The 21297-nt window shown below is 42.7% G+C and overlaps 1 protein-coding gene across 1 annotated transcript in view; it reads left to right on the top strand.

Annotated features, from left to right (window-relative positions):
* Positions 1-3131: 3131 nt before the first annotated feature.
* Positions 3132-21297, top strand: part of LOC124789478 (glutaredoxin-3) — a 61482-nt gene continuing 43316 nt past the window's right edge. The window contains exon 1 of the mRNA XM_047256850.1: positions 3132-3324. Within this exon, the coding sequence (XP_047112806.1) occupies positions 3275-3324 (50 nt within the window). The 5' untranslated portion in view covers positions 3132-3274. The remainder of the gene's footprint in view (positions 3325-21297) is intronic.

The raw sequence follows: 21297 nt of genomic DNA, 5'->3' as shown, positions 1-21297 counted from the left end.
CAACTTTTTACCACAACAGACTAATAGATAATCAATTGACTTAATTTAAAGTTATTTGTTCACTGTCTTGAAATACACTGCACCAGCCAAAATGGAGCCCCACTGTGAACGCTATTCTTGAACACAGGACAAGTTGGTTGACGTTCGTAAGCAGTTGGAAATCGCCCTGACTACTATCAAATGATTGGAAGATGCTGCGAATCGGTGTGTTGGAAGTGCTCCTGAGAATCGTTTGCCTGTGATACTGCATCTGTACTAGAGGTACCTCAAGTACTATCTTCTCCTGTGGATCCTGTGTTCTCTAAAGAAAGTATAGGATCTGTCATCCGCTGTCCACTTGATTGGGAGTGGCGTGTCAACGATAGATCTAGGCATCCTTTACAGGGTGGGCGGGTACCAGAGAGGATTCATCATGTTGTACCGATAACCCTAACCAACAAGTTCGAGGTGTTGTCTTTCCATGAAACTGAGCCAGTGGAACTCACGTCACCTGTTTTGGGGAAACCAGTTTTGTCCGCTGTCGCCGGCCGAAGTGGCCGTGCGGTTAAAGGCGCAGCAGTCTGGAACCGCAAGACCGCTACGGTCGCAGGTTCGAATCCTGCCTTGGGCATGGATGTTTGTGATGTCCTTAGTTTAGTTAGGTTTAACTAGTTCTAAGTTCTAGGGGCTAATGACCTCAGCAGTTGAGTCCCATAGTGCTCAGAGCCATTTGAACCATTTGTCCGCTGTCAGGAGGAGGTAAATGCAAAAGGGTAGGAGTCTAATAATAGTCGGCAGTTCAAACATATGATGTTAACCATTAGGTAAAGGGCAGGGATAGGAAAGGACAACAGGTTGCACTCAGTGTGTATGCCTGGGGGCCTCATGTTAAAAAGGCTATTCCAGCAGCCATTGAAGGAACAGGGTGCAACCAACTGCAGATTAGGTGCACATTGGAACAAACAATACCTGTCGTTTGGGCTCCAAGGTCATTCATGGATCACTACAGCGACTGGTAGAGAAGATTGAGAAGACCAGCCTTGTTCATGGAGTTTCAACGAAGCTCACACTTTGCACCATTGCCCCAGAACTGATTGTGGCCCTTTGCTTCTGACTCAAGCGGAAGGACTGAACAAGAGACTTAAGAATGTTCTGTGACATGCTAGGCTGCGGCTTTCTGGACTTGCGCCATAGAATTGAGAACTGTAAGGTCCCTTAAATGGGTCAGGTGGGCATTACACATCAGAGGCTGCTATTCAGGTAGCTGACTGTGTGTGGGATGCACACAAGGGTTTTTTAGGTTAGGCAGCTCTCCATTAAATCCAGATAACGACAGCTGTAGGAAACCCAGAAGGATCAGTTTAAGTTCGAAAGAAGTGCCTCCCACAGATGACAGTATTAAAATCCTATTGGTAAACTGTCGAAGCTTTCTCGATAAGGTGCCGGACCTTGTTATGTTTGAAACTCACATAATACTAGCTATAGAAAGCTTTTTCTAAACATGAAATTGATAGCAGTGAGATTTTTGGGGAAAATTTAAGTGTATATCAAATAATAGGCAAATGGGAAATGGAAGTGGTGTAGTTGATGCAGTAGACAAGAAACTCAAATCCACTGAGGTAGAAATTGAAGTTGCATGTAAGATCGTTTGAGCAAGACTCAGTATCAAGGGTGGACATAAAATGATAATTGTTTACTTCTATCACTCACCAAACTCATCTCCTGCCACAACGAAAAACTTTAGAAAAAAACCCAGTTCACTTGTACGTAAGTTTCCCAATCATACTGTAATTATCAGCGGAGACTTTAATCATACAACAATTGTTTGGGAAAATTACAGTTTTGTTAGTGGTGGGAGTGATAAGACAAATTTACTAAACGCCTTCTCTGAAAACTACCTAGAACAGTTAGGAACCCCACTCATGACGGAAATATATTGGAGCTAATGGTAACAAACAGATCTGACCTCTTTGAGGATGTTCACGTCGAAACTGCTAACAGTGAGCATGACGTAGTTGTGGCAACAATCATTTCTAAAGTACAACGAACAACTAAAGCAAGCAGAAGATATAAATAGTCAGTAAAGCAGATAAAAAATCAGTAATGTGGTGTTTTAATGATGAACTTGAAACTTTAAGCACAGAATGTAGAGGAACTTTGGCTCAAGTTTGAAAGAATAGTTGACCATGCACTGGGTAGATATATATCCAGTAGAACAGTTCATAATGGGAGCGAACATCCATTGTATACAGTCACTGTGAAGGAACTTTTAAAGAAACATAGATTACTGCATAACAAGTGAAAAATGAAGTCAAGGGCTATAGATATAGAGAGATGCTGAATGAAACGCATTTGGCTGTCAAGAGAGCAATGGGTGATGCCTTCAATGAATACCGTAGCATTGTATTGTCAAGTGATCTTTCACAGAACCCCAAGAAATTCTGGTTGTATGTAAAGGCTGTTAATGGCACCAGAGTTGGTGTCCTGTTCCTAGCGATTGAGACAGGAACTGAAATTGAGGGCAACAAAGCAAAAGCTGAAATGCTTAACTCCGTTTTCAAAGTGTTCCTTTACAGAGGAAACCCCAGGAGAATTGCCCCAATTTAACCTTCGTACCACAGAAAAGATAAATGAAACAAGAGTTAGTGTCAGTGGTGTTGAGAAACAACTGAGATCATTAAAAATGAACAAAGCTCCAGGGCCCGATGAAATGAAGGCGGTTTGCAGAGTGTGGATGTAAATGCATTTCACAATGGTTTGTAGAGTATGTATGTAGATATCTTTCGTATGCTGTTCGAACAACACCATTAGACTTGTTTCGCGAAGCCTACATTCATTAAAAAATTGTGGCCGATTGCAGTTCTTTCATCGGTAATTGTAACAAAAACATTCGTGGTGTTCTTAAACTATCATGGATAAAGTAACTACTATACATTGGTCCATTATTCACTGCTATCTGCTCCTTGTTACATACGGGAATAACTTTTTTTGAAGTGTCAAAGTTTTTGTATGATATGGCTGCATCATAGCCCAATCTACACCCAGTAAGTCCATGTCTACACCCAGCCTGTTACTACTAAATACGAGAAAAAGTTCCGAATGTGTAATGTTGGCACAAGTGTTTAATGTGAAAACTTTCGTCGGGACAGCACAAATATTATCTGTGGATACAGCATTATTTTGGTGTCCGTGTATTGTTATTGGATGGCAGAGGAGAAGCACAAGGCTGTGGAAGGTGGCATTTTTTGACTGAGTTTGCGCTCCAGTGTATTTCAGCTTCTAGGTACAAATAAAAATGGGTGTTATCAACATACAGACGAAGACTGAATTCGAGGATGTTGCAAAGTGAGTGTGAAACCTGCCGCAGTAAAGATTGACGAAGTTTGAACTCATTAATTTCGGTTATTCTCTTATTGTGGATTAATTGTTTCCCTCGAAACGATGTTGAATCGAAGTCGTTACCGTTAATTTCGCTCCAGTAATAATACATTGGTTTTTGGTTCATTGTAGATTCAGGAATCTGTCAACATATGAAGGCGCTCGATAGCAATAATTTTCAAGACAACAGTATTAAATACATGTGCGCGGGCCTAAAGTAACCATGTATTTTATTTTCCTAACTAGTAATTCAATTACCTAGAAGGTAGGAAAACAACAGTACACAAATATTTGCAATATGCTGAATAGTAAATTAGTATGGTTAGCATACTGTAGGCCAATTTAATAAACTAAATAGTAATATGAACATCAGATTTTGATTTGTCCATTACTAAATTACCTAAAAAATTATTGGGTCAATGTAATTGAGTAAAGGAGATGTGGTGTTGTGGTCTTCACTCCAAAGACTGGTGTACCTCTCCATGGTACTGTATCTGCTGCAAGCCTCTTCATCTCTGAGTAACTGCTGCAACCTATACCCTTCTGCATGTGCTTACTGTATTCATCTCTAGGTCTCCCTCAAAAATTTTCACTCCACCCCACTACTTAATTGGTCATCCCTTGATGTCTCAGAATGTGCCCTTCCATCTGATCCCTTCTTCTAGTCAGGTTAGACCACAAATTTCTTTTCTCTCCAATTCTATTCAGTTCCTCCTCATTAGTTATGTGATCTACCCATACGGTTCTTAAGTAAATAGTGGTTGCATAGTCCATATCATTTCAGGCAGGATAAGGTAAAAAATCTTAAATTTATAGCCTTGGATGTTATTGAATTTAGCATGTGTTACATCTCAGGAGTAACTAAGAAACCTGTATATTTACATTTTGTCCAAAAAAGAGAGAGAGAGAGAGAGAGAGAGAGAGAGAGAGAGAGAGAGAGAGAGAGAGAATCCCCAGCGTGAGATACAAGCCGCCAAAGATGCCTCGACCACCATTTCGCACATGCGATTTTCTGGGAAAATTTTAAAACACTTTATCTCTGGAACAGTTTCAATATTTTGTTAGCTTTTTTTAATTGAAGGGTAACTATTTTATGATTACAATGATAGCTTACACATTGAACATATGTGTCAAAGTGCTTTTGCTGCAGTATTCTGATTTTTGTTTAATTTAAGAAAAAACTTTTTCTCCAAAAAATACTAATCCCCCCGTTTTCTTTTTTTACTGTTTATTAGTATCACATAGCACTAAATACCCTGCAAAGGAGCACCACTGTTAAGTTGAACAGATTTTACAGATGATTGAAAATTTTGCCTTGCATTAAACCAGTTTCCATAACCACATTATCCCATATTCAGTTAATGAAACCATATTTTTATAACAGTGAATTTGATTTCTTCTGAAAAATGAGAAAGAGGCACATGTTTTAAACATATTAAATGGTTGTAAAATATATGTGAAAGATGTAAAATCTGACAGGTTCCAAAGCATACAACTTCTGTGCATTCTGCTTTGAACTGAAATCGGCTATTCAGTGAACAAAGGTGTGTTCCACTGCATCATTATCTTCCTTTGATATTGAATGATGCCTTCCTGTTGAACCAAGAGGAACTGGGGAAGTCACAATCTTCAAAACATTGTGAACGGGAAGTGAACACTGATTGTGTCACTGCTGTCGTAGAAATGGAAACCCATATCCAGGAGCCAGATTATGTGGTCGGATTAAGTTCACAAATATTTCATTTAACTCATAATGTATGTCTTTAACCTCTGTGATCCACCAGTCACAGCCACACACACATGCCACAAGCATCCCTTTTCCCAGGTTGTGAATCTGAATATTCTCATGCTGTTTCAGGGATGTTGTCTGGACAAATGATATTTCTTCTTGAATCTTGCTTTTTAAAGTGCATTCAGCATAATCATCGCTTTGAGTGCAGCTATTGGTCTTCTGAATTTCTTTCATAGGGATAGTTTAGTTGGACCAGTTGTGCTTTTATGCTGGCAGAATTCTTCAGTTTCCTCTTTGGACAAAAGAATAAGGGCTGTAGCTGTGTATGATTCCATCGCTCTTGTAAAGTACTCGGCATTCTAAATTGCAGCTGTGTTTGGGCTGGAAAGATTGTTTTGTAACATGATGCTTCAACGAGCCTCCTACACTGTCAAAAGGCCCCTTCACATGACCAGCAGCTTTGTATGTCCCCGCAACAATATTAGGAGTGACTGGAAGCACCACTGGAAATTATGATGATCTTTTCTGCCTTCGGCTGCAGTTGTTGTTGGATTTTGAGCATTGCCAGCAATGTGTGTGCTGAGTTGTGTTATGTGTCGTAACTTATAACTGCAACACTTATGGTTCTTTTCTAAAAATATATCACTCCTGCAAAAGAACTTGCTCATTACTCCAGTGGTACCCTTGTACTTTTTGTGGGAGAATCATAGACCAGTTCTTGGCAAAATCACGAAACATAGTCCTTCAGCATGTACACATCCCTTCACTTCTGCAGTGTGTTGTTGTTGCATTTTCTTCGTATGTTGGTGTGTTACTGCTTTCACTGTCCATTTCCTGAGTTCATCAATGGCACAGTTAATGGCAACAATTTTCTTAGTTTATTTTCCTCCCATGTTGCATATGTAACTTCTGAAGAGTCATCTTCTATGTCATTCAAAGTGTTTGTAAAGAGAATCCTCCCTTTCCAAGACAGTCACCACATTCCTCAAACAAACAAGACTCACGCTTTATATTACAAACTGCTAACGACTTCACATGCTCAACAAAGGTGTCGTATGTCACATGTTCACATAGGTTCTCCAAAGTTACCACACTAAGTTCAAAATTTGTACAGTGCACACATAAAGAGGCATCCCTAGGTTGTTGTGGAACCACCCACTTGGGATGTAGTGCGTAAAATTTTGATCTTGAAATGTCTAATGTTGTATATTCGTTCTTGTATATGACAAAAGTTTCTTATAATACTGCGAATCCTTGTCTTTCAACTGTTACAGTGTCCTTTTTGTTGGCGCTGTGCTGAGAACAGTCCCATTTATCTCTCAGGTAAAGTGACTGTGCTGTTTGAACGTGTGCTGCTTCTACAGGATAACCATAATAGGGATCTGGTCTTCCAAACACTCCGTTTACTGATCTCACATTTGATTTCTCCATGTATTTTGGTGCTGGTGGACTATGATGCAATATTGTTTTCTTTGATAATAACTCTGGGATGATAGTTAAAGCTTTCACCTTTTCGCTGTAGGATGCACACAATTCAACAGCTAAATTGATGTGTGTGAAAATGAAAAATTTGTGGCAAGTTGTGGAAGTTTCCTTTTGTTCATTTTCTTCTGCATATGGAATTTCTACTTTGAAGAATGCTATCAGTTGTGCTTTGGTGTACTCCCTCACATCTTCAGTAATTTCTCTGCACTTTCTTGATGGATGGAGCTTATGACTTGAATTCACCCATCATGGTTTTTTAACAGGGGTAACGTCTACCTCTGTAGCTGACATATTCAGGAAATGTAGTTCTTTCTCTACCTATGGAAAATCTGCAGCATAGGGGACATCACTTTGTTCTTGTACTGTCTTCATAGGTATCCTGTCAAAGTATTTAGAACATAGAAAGTCATCACTGGAAACATTTTGACTTTGAAACAGCCTTGAAATGAGCACAACTATTCGCAATCTGAAGAAACTCTTTGTTATAAATGTGCAAGTAATCCGCACAAGTCTCTCTTCTGTGGCCCTGTCAACGTTCATTTCAAGCACCCTACAATATATCTATCAGCAGAATCCTCACAGACACGGAATTCCCTGGGTGGTCTAAGGCTCTACAATAAAGAAATTAGCTATGAACAACTGCAATACAGAAACCAGCAATGAACTGCAACAAAGAAATCGACAAAACAACAACTCAATAAAGATCTTAAAAATAAGCAGAGCAACAAAGAAATTAGTAATAAAATAGAAGGTTAATTTTAATCTTCTTGGTAATAAACACCCACAGTAAAAAAATTAAGCCTTGGAAGTGAAAACATGAACATTGTTTATTGTAAAACCTATTCAACTTAGAAGTGAAACTTGTCCTTTTCAGAGAATGTAGCACTGTATGGCGCAGATCAACAAAAAATAAAACTTATGATTGGCATTTTTGAAAAAGATGCTTGAATTAAAAAGAAACCATTAGAAGGCTACAGAGTGACAGACATGTCCAAACCGAGGATATCATTGTAATAATAAAGTAATTATCTTACAAAAAAAAAAAAGGCCTGCCAAAATATCTAGAACTGATTAGCCTACATTTTTTTCCAAAATAGTATGTGCAAAACAATGTTTGAGACCATCTGTTATGGACAAAACAAATATGCAGATTAACATAACCTAAATTCAATAAATTCGGGAACTATGAAGGTAACTGCCCTGCATGAATAGGATTATGCAGTGACTTGAGGTATGATGGAAGGGATGGTGCCAGAAGATTCCGGTGAAATCTTCGACATTAAAGGTGGGTGAACAGTAATAGAAAAGGAAAATTATGTAGAGAATGACTGCAGTGTAAGACTACGTAATAATGTGGCCAATGTTCCACTTAACAAGAGAGACAACATTAAAAATGTACATAGGTCTGTAAGCTGCCTATAAATAATGCACAAGATGTTCACAAAATGAGCACTAGGGGAAAAAATCATATTTAACCAAGCAAATAACAAGCTGTAAATGAAATTTTACAATGGAACATTGCATATGAATCACCACCTTGTCTGGGACTCACAAATTTAGAACTTTTGTCTCAGTTTCCACAAGCTGTAGATTTAATCATGACAGTAAGAATTTCATAATTGAATAGAAAATCAGGCAGAGAGATTCCACATTATCATAACTATTTTTAACACTCCTGGAACAAGTTTGTAGATCCCTGACATGAGAGAAAGGAGGAAGAATACAGGTTAATAGAATGTTCTGAACCACTGTTTTGGAGCTAGGTAATTAGCTTTATTACATCATAAACTAAACTGTAACTCATACAACTCTGTTAAAAAGCACAGTGAACAACAGACTAAAAGATATATAAGAACGAAGAGAAAGCAGAAGTTAGTGACTGCACCAAAGATAATTATTAAATATCATTTGCACAAAGCATTACACAGCACATAACAGTGCACTTCACCACCTCAGGCATGTCGTCCGGACCGGGTAACAAAGGGTCATACACAGACTGCTGATGCCACATGTGAGGTCACCTGCGATGTCCATTGTGGCTGATCAGTAACACATGATAGAGTATTTGTTGAGTCCTTGATGTATTAGATGAGTGCGGAAAGCAGGTTTAAGCCTGTCAACAGTGATGGTGGTTGACGTACGCCTCATATCAACTTTGAATGTGTTGTCGTCCCTACTGATGACGTGGTAATGTCCATCATAGGGTGAGTGCAATGGGATGCGTACTGTGTCATGCCAAACGAAGACATGATGGCACTCCCGTAACTCGTTGAAAACAAAAGTGTGGCGGGTCTTAGTTGCCGGGTTTGTGTATGCAGCATTTGTACAAAATCTGACCGGTCTGTGCAGTCATCTGGCATGTTGGCAAAGAACTCGTCAGGCAGTTGTATCAGCTGATCGTATACAAGTTCTACAGTCGTGGCTTTCAGGTCTTCTGTCAGTGATGCGGGGAGGCCCAGGGGAACGATGGGCAACGCCTCTGTCAACCGCTGTGTGTCATGACATTGAAGCGACACTTTCAGTTGGTGTTGCATGCATTCAACTACACCGTTCACTGCTGGGTGATCAGCTGCAGTTCTAATCCACATTTTACCTAGTAGCACGGTGAGTGCATTTAAAAGATACAACTTAAATTGTCTTCTCTCGTCTGTTGTAATTCGTAGAGGCACACCGAAACAGGCGATCCATCCCCAGAAGAATGCAGTCACGAAAGTTTCAGTGGTAATGTTGGCGATAGGCGACACCTTGGGCCAGCATGTAAAACGATAGATGGCTGTAGGGCAGTAATGTATCCTCCTGATGGTGGGAGATGTCCTATGAGATTTAGGCGGACAATTTCAGATCGATGATTCGAAGGAAGAAACATGCCAACAAGTGACCTAACGTGCCAGGCTGACTTTATTTCGTTGATAGGCCACACATTGCTTGCAATCTTTGTCCACGTGTGGCCAGACAAAAGCTTGCTTCTCCATGTTGGTAGTGGCTCATACTCCATGGTGCGACATGTTATGTAAAGAGGCAATTGCCTGTTGGTGAAAGTCAATAGTCACAGATGTATCAGTAATGAAGTACTATTTGAAAGAAGCTGCATAAATATTCAGACAGATCTTAATAAGATTTCAAAGTGGTGCAGAGATTGGCAACTTGCTTTAAATGCACTTCACAAAACAAAAAACCGTGGTGTCCTATGGCCATAATATCATTGAGTCACTGTTGAATCGGTCACCTCATACAAATACTTGGGTGTAACACTTTGTAGGGCTGTGAAATGGAATGATCACGTAGGTTCAGTCGTGGGTAAAGCAGGTGGGAAGACTTCGGTTTATAGGTAGAATGATGGGGAAGTGCAATAAATCTACAAAGGAGATTGCTTACATATCACTTGTGCAACTGGTTCTAGAATATTGTTAAAGTGTTTGGGACCCATACCAAATAGGACTAAAGGGGATATTGAACTTGCATTACAAATGGTCACAGATTTGTTTAATCCATGTGAGTGTGTCACAGAGACACTGAAGGAACTGAACTGGAAGGCACTTGAACATAGACATAAACTATCCCAACAAAGTCTGTTAACAAAGTTCCAATAAATAGCTTTAAATGATTATGAATATATTACAATCCCCTACATATTGCTCACATAGTGATCATGAGGATAAGATTAGAATAATTACTGCACACACACAAAGGCATTCATTCAGTCAATCATTCTTCCAGCACTCCACATGTGAATGGAACAAAAAAAGATACCCTAATAACTGGTACAAAGGGATGTGCCCCTCTGCCATGCACTTCATGGTGGTTTGCAGAGCATAAATGTAGAAATGGCTGTGGTTTATTAGCGATGATGTCACAATATAGCAGTGCAGTTGTCAGTGGCAGTGTAATACAGCGGTTGTAGGCTTGAGGGTAGCACTAACAAATCTCATAATTCAGTATCTGATTGATGCGGTGTGGTGAGAGCGCCAAAATCAACTGCACCAGTGATTGCTTCAATCCAAGAGAGAGCATCAGCTGGCTTGTTTAGTTCTCCATCAACATGAACAATATTGGTAGTGAATTGTCCGATATAGTCTGGATGTTGCAGCTGAGAAAGTGACGCTTTCTTAGGATGCTGACAGAAAGCATTTGTTAGTGGCATGTGATCTATGATGAGAGTGAACTGCTGTCACTCCAACATGTGACAACATTTCTTCAGAGCAGCATAGGCAGCATCCAATTCATGATCATAAGTGGACCAGTTCTGTTGTGATGGCAATAACATTTTACAGAAAAAGGCAGAGGGCTGCCAATGCTCATTTATTTGCTGTTGCAGTGCAGCATCAATTGCAGTGGCAGACACGTCAGCCATCAGGGCAAGACGCATCTGCAGAACTGGGTGCACTAACAGTGTAGCTTCTGCAATGGCAGTCTTCAGCTTGGTAAATGCCAACTCGGCCTCACTATTCCACTGGAGTTTGTCCTTTGGCTTCAGTGAACTATGCAAGAATGTATTCAATGGTGAAGCTAGGAGAGCATGATTCCAAACAAACCAATGGTAAAAATTGGTTACACCAAGAAATCATCATAATTCTTTGACTGCCATAGGCTGTGGAAAATTAAGTATAACGTCTTCTTTCTCTTGCGGTTGTTGTATGCCGTGCATATTGATAGTATAGCCTAGGTACTGTACTTCAGGTGCTCCAAAGACACACTTTGCTGGGTTGATGAGCAGGCCATGTGCACATAGGTGAGTGAAGATTTGTCATAAGTGACAGGTGTTCTGCCTCTGAGTTTGACACGACCAGGACGTTGTCGATATACACATAACAAAAGTCCAACTCACATTTGACTTTATCCATGAACTGTTGAAATGTTTGGGGAACATTGAAAAGTCCAAAAGGCATTTAGTTATATTCGGATAATCTGAATGGTGTACAGACAGTCTCAGCAACGTCATCTGGTGCCACAGGTATCTGGTAGAATTCACGAATAGTCCATGTAGAAAATATGTGCTTGCCATGGACATTGAACGTAAAAATCTTCAATATGCAGAACTGGATATCGATTTGGAATGGTTCTGGCATTGAGCTGTCTATAATCACAACATGGACGCTATCCATTATTCTTTTTTGTGATAACATGTAGTGGAGTTGACTAACTACTGCTTGATGGGTGACAGATTCCTTGTGTAAGCATTGATGAGAATTCCTGCGTAAGTATCTTCAGTTTCTGGGGTGTGTGCTAGCGTCGGATTCTGTCATGTGATCTGTGGGAACTGTCTGTGGAACTCTGTGAATGGAGAATCACCAGTAATCATCCGTGCTGCTGTCTCTCACACAAACACACTCTACGTTGGCTTGCTAGGTTGGTAATAGTGTCCAGAAAGCATAGGTAATGGAGGTCAGGCAGAAGTCCACTAAACGATAAAAATTCTGCCATGAGTATCGGGTGTGTCGCGTCTGCTGCGATGAACTGCCATTCAAATTTGTGCTGTAGGCCAAGTTCAACAGTAATGTGACAAGACCATACGTCGCAGTTGTAGAACCATTGGTGGCAAAAAGGTGCAGTTATCACCGTTGGGACTGGGCCGGTGGGTAGACTGACATGTCAGCACCCATGTCTACCAAAAACTTTAGCTTTGTGCCATGTTCTGTTACGTACTGTCGACGGCTGCTGTCTGGAGAGCCAATGGCAGTCATCACTGACTTCCTGCTAATTGACCTTGTTTGTACAGCAGGCTACACTCCCATGCCTCAGAATCGTACAATTGGTGGTACTAACAGACTTGCTGACAAAGGTGAGTGGCTGCATTTTCCCATTGAGTGGTGGTGATGAGATCAGCTACTGGCAGTCTGGTTCCGTAATGCAGCAACTTGTGCAGTGAGCTTAGCAACCTGTGCTTGTAGCACGGCAAGGGTATTATCTGCCTGAGGCTGTGGGCAAGCAGTTGAGACACATATGGACGGATACATTTCCACTGTGTGATCTGTGGTTCGCGCGAGTGCATGTAGATCACTGCCGCACACAGTCAATATCTTCTGCGCGTTGGCTGTCAGGTGCAAAACCAAATATTCCACAGAATGTCGTCACTGACTGCGTTGATCGCTAATATATTCAGTTGGCGTAGTAGCTGCAATGGGGTGCGATTATGTTGCTTTTCAGTGTTCGAGTAGTTTCTCCAATTTCTTTGCCATGAACTGCAACAGCCGGGTAATCTCTTGGTGGTTGAATAATCAGTGCTAGGTGGCGACACCATAATGTCTTGTGCTTCCTTCTGTGGCCTCGCCTTCATTGAGTGCAGCAACTATATGCATGTCATCTGCAGTTATATGCATTACACAAACTGACTTTCTAGTTTTACAAACCACAGCATGAGATTCTGTTGCTTTACTGTCAAGCATTTAATTACTGTGTCAGTAGACACGTCTATAGTTGGCGGTGGGTCTGACATTGTGGAGTTACAGTGAACTCGGACATGAAAGATGTGCTACACAGTTCATATGAATGTTCGTACTTAGCATGACACGAAGTATCAGTGACCATCAAATTTCATGTCAGTAACCATTAGATATCACTTCGGGGTCACCAATTGTTGTGGAGCTAGACAATTAGCTTTATTACAGTAAAAACTAGACTATAACTCATACAACTTATTACAAAAAGCACATTCGATAACAGAATAAAACACATACAAAAACAAAGAGAAAACATAAGTCAGCAACTGCACCAAAGATTATTACTAAAAATAGTAATCAAATGCAGGTAGCATTACACAGCATGTAACAATGCACTTCACCACCTTTATTTTGCTGATGACATACTGCTGGCCTCTAGTGCAAATAAACTTCAGCTGGGAGTAGAAGAACTAATTGTGCAAGTCTAACTTAGGTCTGGTAGTCAGTTACAAGAAGACTAAAATAATTTGTAGTCAGCGTACAAAAAAAAATAGTAGTACAAATTAACAGTGAAGTCAGAGAACCAGTTCACTAGATTTTGTATTTAGGGCAGTTGAAGATGAAAGAATGGTTTGCGAAAGAAATAAACAGAAGAGTAAGACCCAAAATGCTTTTGGTAAATTTTAAACAATGGAAAGTCTAGGATGAACTAATTACAGTATTATGAAAAGGATAGATTGCTACTCCTCATATAGAGGAAGTGTTGCCTCGCAGACAGGCAGAATCAAAAGGCAGTTAAACATTTAAGCCTTTGGCCAAAAAGCTTTACTCAGAAACAGAGAACACACAAGCACAATTCTCACACATGTGACCACTGTCTCCAGCAGCTGTGGCTGGATTGCAGGCAGCAACTGCATCTTGACAGGAGCAGAACCTGGTGTGGTGGCAGGGAGGAGGCATGAGAGGAGAAGGGAAAAGGATAGCTGGTTAAGAGTGTGTGGGGGGGGGATATAGTGCTGCTTTTGGGAGTGTGCAGGCATGTGGTGGGGTCAGAGTAGGGCTGCTAGTTACAGTGAGGAGGTTTGGGGGAGTGGAAAAGGAGAAAGAGGGAAAAAAAGACTAGCCTGTGTGTCTTTCTGGCAGCATAGGTGTCTGTGATCTGGAAATGGACCAGAAATGGGGATAAGTATGTGGAGGACAGGGCCTAGTGAAGGGTGAGGTGAGGGAGAGTTCCTCCTGTGCAGTTCAGAAAAGCTGGTGTCGGTAGGAAGGATCTAGATGGAGCAGGCTGTGAAGCCGTCTTTGAAGAGAAGTATGTCATGTTGGGTAGCACGTTCAGCTACTGGGTGTTCCAGCTGTCTCGTGGAATAGTTTGGCAGTGCCCATTCATGCCTACAGATAGCTAGTTAGTTGTCATGTCCGTGTAGAAAGCAGCACAATGGTTGTAGTGTGTTTTGTAGATCACATGACTGCTTTCACAGGTAGCCATGCCTTTGATGGGATAGGAGATGCCTGTGACCGGACTGCAGTAGGTGGTAGTGGGAGGATGCATGGAACAGGTCTAGCACCTAGGTCTTATTGCGTGGATGTGACGGTGTACACACCCCAGGACAACCAGGAAATCAGGGAAAAACCGGGGAATCTTTCCATCTGGGAGAAAACTGGGAAAAATAAAGGAATTTTGTAGAATTACGGTAGTTTAGAGTTAAATTTTTGTAGTATTGAACTGAAAAGAACTGATACTCTAACAAAGAATTTTACTTTAGCCCACTACTGCAGAATAATACTGCAGCAATAAAATGTAAATGAGAGAAAAACACCAATATAAAAATTTGCAAAGAAAATGCGCCACTTACAGCAACAAACCACAGTGCTCACACAAGTGTGCATCGACAGCAAAATGCATCAAAAGCTTTGAGACGAAGACTATGCAATACTTCGTAACAACAAACTGCTTTTGATGAGTATGGTGTCACAACTGTTCAAATCCTAACAGGTAGCAGGAAAATATTGTGAATAGTGATTCAGAGAAGCTTTACTGTCAAAATAAATTTTCTTTTGCTCAAGATGAATTATGCTACATGTGAGAATGTGCCGTGAATGTATTAAATCACAGAACATTTGATTCTTATTCAAAATGTAGCACTTTGAGAAGCAGCCACTTAAATGTCTGGTCTTGGGGACCAGAAATTTTTTTATTTCATCACTTAAAATTTTACTGGCACATTTGTGTTTTATGGATTTTAAAGGGTAATACATGCAAAAAAAGATCAATATTATATGTGAAAGCTTGGCTTTTCTTGTAGCTATACTGTATTTATATCAATTTAAACCTTGGAAGTTTTCTTATTTGTTTGTTTATGCTATTTAACAGTGATGTTGCTATCTGACATCACGTGTCCTATGCTCTGAATATCTGCTATCATTTGCTGGCAAGACAAGGTGATGTGACCTATGATTGGCTGACAAAAGTGCATTGTACTTTAAATTTCAGTGCTTCTGAAACTAACATGCTGTGTTCAGTGGAATTCATATTTATACTTTCGTAATACGAAAATATGCAGCATACATGTTGCTGTGCATCGAAGATCTTTCCAAAATGTGTTGTTTTTTCTGCTGAGTTTCAGTTCCTAAAGTGCAGGAAAGTTCTGTACCAGTGTATAAAACCTTTACCATTCAGAGGATAGATAAGTTTTACAGTTCAGAGGAAAAAATATACCGTCATGTAACACAGATAATGTTTATTTTCACCTGGGAAAATGTGTGTTTTCGCCAGGGAAAAAGTGTATTTTTAACCAGGAAACCTGGGAACTTTTTTCCTTGTTCGCATATACATCCTGTATGAACAATGAGGCAAATGGTTGGGAGCAGGGGTGGAATATGGATGGACAAGGATAGTGCATAGGTTGAGTGGGTGACAGAATACCAGTAGTGAGGATGATAGTGGGTAGGATATTCTTCAGTTCTGGGCATGATGAGAGATTGTCAAAATCCTGGTGGATAATGCGATTCAGTTGCTCAAGTCATGGTTGGTACTGAGTCACAAGGGAAGCTCGCCTTTGTAGCCAGATGGTGGGTATATGGGTGGTGATAGATGACTGGAGAGACTAGGCTTGGTAGATTTGTTGCTGTGTAAGGTTCAGGAGGTAATTTTGATTTGTGAATGCCTCAGTGAGCCTCTTGGCATATTACCACCCAGGACACCCCATTGGAGCCAGTTACTATGCCGTTACTGAGAGAATCTCTGCTTTCGTGAGCCAGTACCTTCAGCCTGTTACCTGTACCTATCATCCTATATAAAAGGCACCAACCATTTCCTCCATCGACTACCACAGTTCCTGTTCCTTTACCACCTGTCACATGGCTTGTCATCGTTGATGCCATCTCCCTCAATGCCAAGATTCCCAAAGCCCATATCATTGACACTATTAAACACTTATCTTTCCCGAAATCCATCTGGCTCCAGACCTGTAATCTCTTTCTTGGTCTCTATAACCAACTGTATCCTCACTCACAATGGCTTCTCCTTTGAAAGCATCACCAACAATAAAATCTGTGGTACAGCAATTGGTGCCTAATGGCACCACCCTATGCCAGCACATTCATAGGCCATCTAGAGGAATCTTTCTTAACTACCCAGAATCCTAAGCCCCTCACCTGGTTCAGTTTCATTGACGATATTTTAATGGTCTGTCCCAAAGGTGAGGACACCCTATCCACTTTCCTCCAGAACACCACCTTTTCCCCCATTTGCTTCACTTGGTCTTCTTCAATCCAACAAGCCACCTTCCCTAATTTTAGCAGTCTTTCAAAGGTGCCTGTCTGCGACTCAATGATTCCTTTTTTGGGAAATCAGTGTTTTGAAAACAGGGCTTCTGATGTGTCAGAAATTAAATGCAGAAAGAGGGTTTCAAGAACAGACTAAAGTTGAAGAATAATTATGACTAATGAACATGAATTGGAGGTAGGTGGTTTGTGGAGCCAAGCATATCATTGGTAACTGGACTGAAGAAGTTCTTTGCTAGATTTCAAAAGATTAGAAAATATTGAGGCAACAACCTGTTGTCAAACAGGTGTATAACATTAGAAAACAAACAGTAGCAATATATGTTATAACCTTTAATCACCAATAATTGCGTGGATATTCAAACACAATCACTTAGAAACAATAGCTCGTTACATGATAACAACTCAGTATCTCTTATTCGACTGCCGTGCCGTGACATGCGGCCGGCGCCGTTCGTAGATAGGTGGCGCTCCCGCGCTCAGCCGAGTTGCGGAGCGCCTCTATTGCCGTTTGCGCTTACTGTCGTGGCGGCACTGTTAAATGTCGTGGCACTGTCACAACACTTTTCCCCCCTTGAAAAAAAAAACAACACCCTCTCACTTCCTTGGAGATATGGACAGTGCGGAGACATCCATGGCCTCTTGTGAGGCCCTGAGAAGATCCCGCGGAGAGACACGAGAGTATGGTCGGAAGTGTCCAGGATGGAAGCTCGTGCGCGGAATGTGCCTCCTGGACGAGATGATGGGTGAAAACTCCGGAGCAGCATCCATAGGTGTCATGGACCTGGGGGTGTGCTCCAGCGAGATGGGTCCCGCAGAAGGCGGCATCGCGACTGGGGCCGGTTCCGGTGTACTCGGAAGCGGTAGCAACATCGGCTGCATCAACACGTACGGTAGATCGGCAGCAGCGACAGGACTGGCTTCTCGGGCTGGTGGAGGCGAAGGAAGGCGGGTGGCACCGGTGTGGCCACCACTCGTGGGTGCATCTGGTCGTAATGGCGATCAACCATGCCGTCGTCCGTACGTATTTCACAAAGCCGGCAGCCGCAAAGAGCCTTGACCACCCCTGGAATCCATTTAGGGTGAGATCCATACCCTCGTGCCCATACGTCGGCGCCCACCGAGTATTTTCCCGCACTAGGGGACACAGCACAAGGCCTGACATGGTGAAGCAGGTGCAGTAGAGTGAGCGGTTGGCGGCCATGCAAGAGTTCAGCAGGGCTGCGATCACCCAGAGGCGTGAAGTGATAAGAACTCAGAAATTGCAGCAGAGCGTCATCTGTGGAAAAATCACTAAGGAATTTTTTCATCTGGCTTTTGAAAGTGCGGACAAGGCGCTTGACCTCCCTATTCGATTGCGGATGGAAGGGCGGTGCTGTAACATGATAAATCCCTTGTCCAGTACAAAAATCACGGAAGGCCTGCGAAGAGACTGAGGGCCAATGTCCGTGACAATCATGGATGGAAGACCTTCTAGCGCAAAGATTTTGGACAAAGCCAGCGTCGTCGCTGCAGTGGTGGGCGACGGACATCGAACAACAAACGGAAACTTCGAGAAGGCGTCAATCAACAGTAGCCAATAAGTACCGAGGAAGGGGCCGGCAAAGTCAGTGTGCACCCGTTCCCAAGGCTGCGCAGGATCAGGCCACAGAGAGGGCATTGTACGAGGTGCAGCCAGTTGTTGAGCACACTGACCCCACGCAGCAACCATGTGGGCGATGTCCGAATCAATACCAGGCCAAGAAACGTGCCTGCGGGCCAGGGACTTAGTCTGAGAAATACCCCAATGGCCTTCATGCAACAGTTTGAGAACATCTTTGCGAAGAGAGGCTGGCACCACAACCCGTGGAGATGCGCCACCATGGCCAGAAGAACAAAACCATCATGAACAGACAGACGAAGGCGCAAGGCATGGTAGTTTCGACCGCACGACGTTCTTCCTCATCAATGTGGAAACAGAGTAGTTCATCACGATCGAAAACCGGGTCGGGGCCCATCGGCAATCGCGACAATGCGTCAGCGTTGGCGTGCTGGGCCGTGGGGCGATAGTGAATCTCATAGTGAAAACGAGACAAGTATAAGGCCCAACGTTGCAGGCAGTGAGCTGCCTTATCCAGAAGCGACGCCGATGGGCTGAACAGAGAGACCAGCGGCTTGTGGTTGGTAATGAGGTGAAACTTAGAACCATACAAAAAAACGCTGAACTTTTTTAGAGCATAAATGATAGCGAGCACCTCCTTTTCGATTTGAGAGTAACGCCGTTGCGCATCGTTAAGGGTCTTGGAAGCATAGACGATGGGTCGTTCCGACCCATCCTCATACCGATGGGCGAGAGCAGCCCCTAGGCCATACTGTGATGCGTCAGTCGCCAGAACAAAGTGCTGACCCAAACGGAATGTGGCAAGACAAGGTGCCGACTGCAAATGAGCCTTCAGGTGGACAAAAGCCTGCTCACACTCGTCGGACCAACAGAAAGGGACGTTTTTGCTTAACAGCTGATGCAGAGGATGAGCTACCGCCGCCGCAGATGGAATGAATTTGTGATAATAAGCAATCTTGCCTAGAAATGCCTGAAGTTCTTTGACCGTAGACGGCTGGGGTAGAGCGTTAATGGCTACAACGTGCTGACGTAGAGGACATATACCCTCACGGGACAAGCGGAAAACCAAGATACACAATGGAGGGTTGGAAGAACTGTGACTTGTCCAGATTGCACCTCAACCCAGCCGAATGCAAAACCCGAAACAGTGAACGCAAATTGCAAAGGTGCTCCTCAGAGGAGGCCTCCGTGACAACAATGTCATCCAGATAGTTTATGCAGCCGGGAACGGAAGCTGTGAGCTGTTCCAAAAACCGCTGAAAAATGGCCGGCGTGCTAGCGACGCCAAATGGTAACCGCTGGTACTGATACAACCCACAAGGAGTGTTGATGACGAGAAATTCCTTGGAAGAAGCATCCAACGGCAACTGATGGTACGCCTCCGATAAGTCAAGTTTGGAAAACAACTGGCCCCCAGCGAGCTTGGTAAATAACTCCTCAGGACAGGGAAGAGGATAAGTGTCAATGAGGCTCTGAGCGTTGACAGTGGCTTTAAAATCACCACACAATCGCAGACTCCAATTTGGTTTAGAAACCACCACGATTGGCGATGCCCATTCGCTGGAGGTAACAGGAAGGAGAATCCCTGAAGCTGTTAACCTGTCTATCTCAGCCTTGACAGGTGCACGCAACGCCACCGGAATAGGGCGTGCCCGGAAAAACTTAGGGCGAGCTGTAGATTTAAGAGTAATGTGGGCTTCAAAATCCTTGGCACAATCCAGACCAGCAGAGAACACGGACGGAAATTCAGAACACAATCCATCCAGCTGTTGATACGGAATATCCTCAGATATGAGGTGCACATCATCATCAATGGAGAACCCGAACAGCTGGAAAGCATCATAACCAAACAGGTTTTCAGTGCCTGCATGATCCACCACATAAAACGTGAGGGGCCTAACAACAGACTTGTAGGCAGTGGAAGCATGAAACTGGCCAATGATAGGAATTTTCTGTTTATTATAAGTTCTCAGATTTCGTGTAACTGGAGACAAGGGAGGGGAGCCCAACTCCAAATACGTGCGAGAATTAATGAGAGTTACTGCAGAGCCCAGTGTCCACTTGCATGTGAATGTCTTTATCCAGAACACGAACAGTAACAAACAACTTATTTGTTTGAGAAAGCACACAGTTAACATCCATGTCCAGTGCCTCGTCCTCGCCGACGGGAACTTTAGGGGACTGACACACGGAAGCAATGTGGCCTTTTTTCCTACATGAATTACACGTGGCCCAACGTTCTGGACACGTGGCCCTGTCATGCTGTACGAAACAACGTGGACAAGAAGGAAGTGCGGAACGAACCTGCTTCTGTGGTTGCTGTTTTCGCTGCAAGTGTTGTGGCCCAATGCGACATTGTTTACGCGAGTGAACCGCCGCCACATCTTCGTTCTCCTGTGAAACAGGCAAATTGTCCATGCTGAAAGTTGGCTGTACAGCGCCTACATCACACCACGCGTCTATTTGCGCGCCAGCAGCGTGAGACACTTCAAAGGATTGAGCGATGCTTAGAACTTCCGACAACGATGGGTTTGGCAGTTGTAGGGCACGTTGCCAAACTTCTTTATCAGGAGCAAGCCGTAGAATAGCATCCCTAACCATTGAATCAGCATAAGACTCATGATGAGTGTCCGTGACAAACTGACATTTCCTACTCAGACCGTGTAGTTCCGCCGCCCAAGCCCAGTAAGATTGATGGGGCTGTTTACGACACCGGTAGAACACCACGCGGGCGGCAACGACGTGGTTGTTTTTTCGGTAATAGTTAGACAATAAGTCACACATTTCTCGGAAGGACAGAGAGGCAGGTTCCCACAGAAGGGCTAACTGAGATAGCAGCTGATAGATCCGTGGGGAAATCCAAGATAGAAATAACGACTTACACATAGGAGTGTCGACAACGCCGAAAGCCAAGAAGTGTTGCCGCAAACACTTCTCATAATCCTCCCAATCTTCAGCAA

This window comes from Schistocerca piceifrons, chromosome 3 (assembly GCF_021461385.2).
Source record: "Schistocerca piceifrons isolate TAMUIC-IGC-003096 chromosome 3, iqSchPice1.1, whole genome shotgun sequence".
Classification (NCBI taxonomy): Eukaryota; Metazoa; Arthropoda; class Insecta; order Orthoptera; family Acrididae; genus Schistocerca; species Schistocerca piceifrons.
The sequence above is the reverse complement of the archived record's forward strand: the minus strand, read 5'-3'. Positions and strand labels throughout refer to the sequence as shown.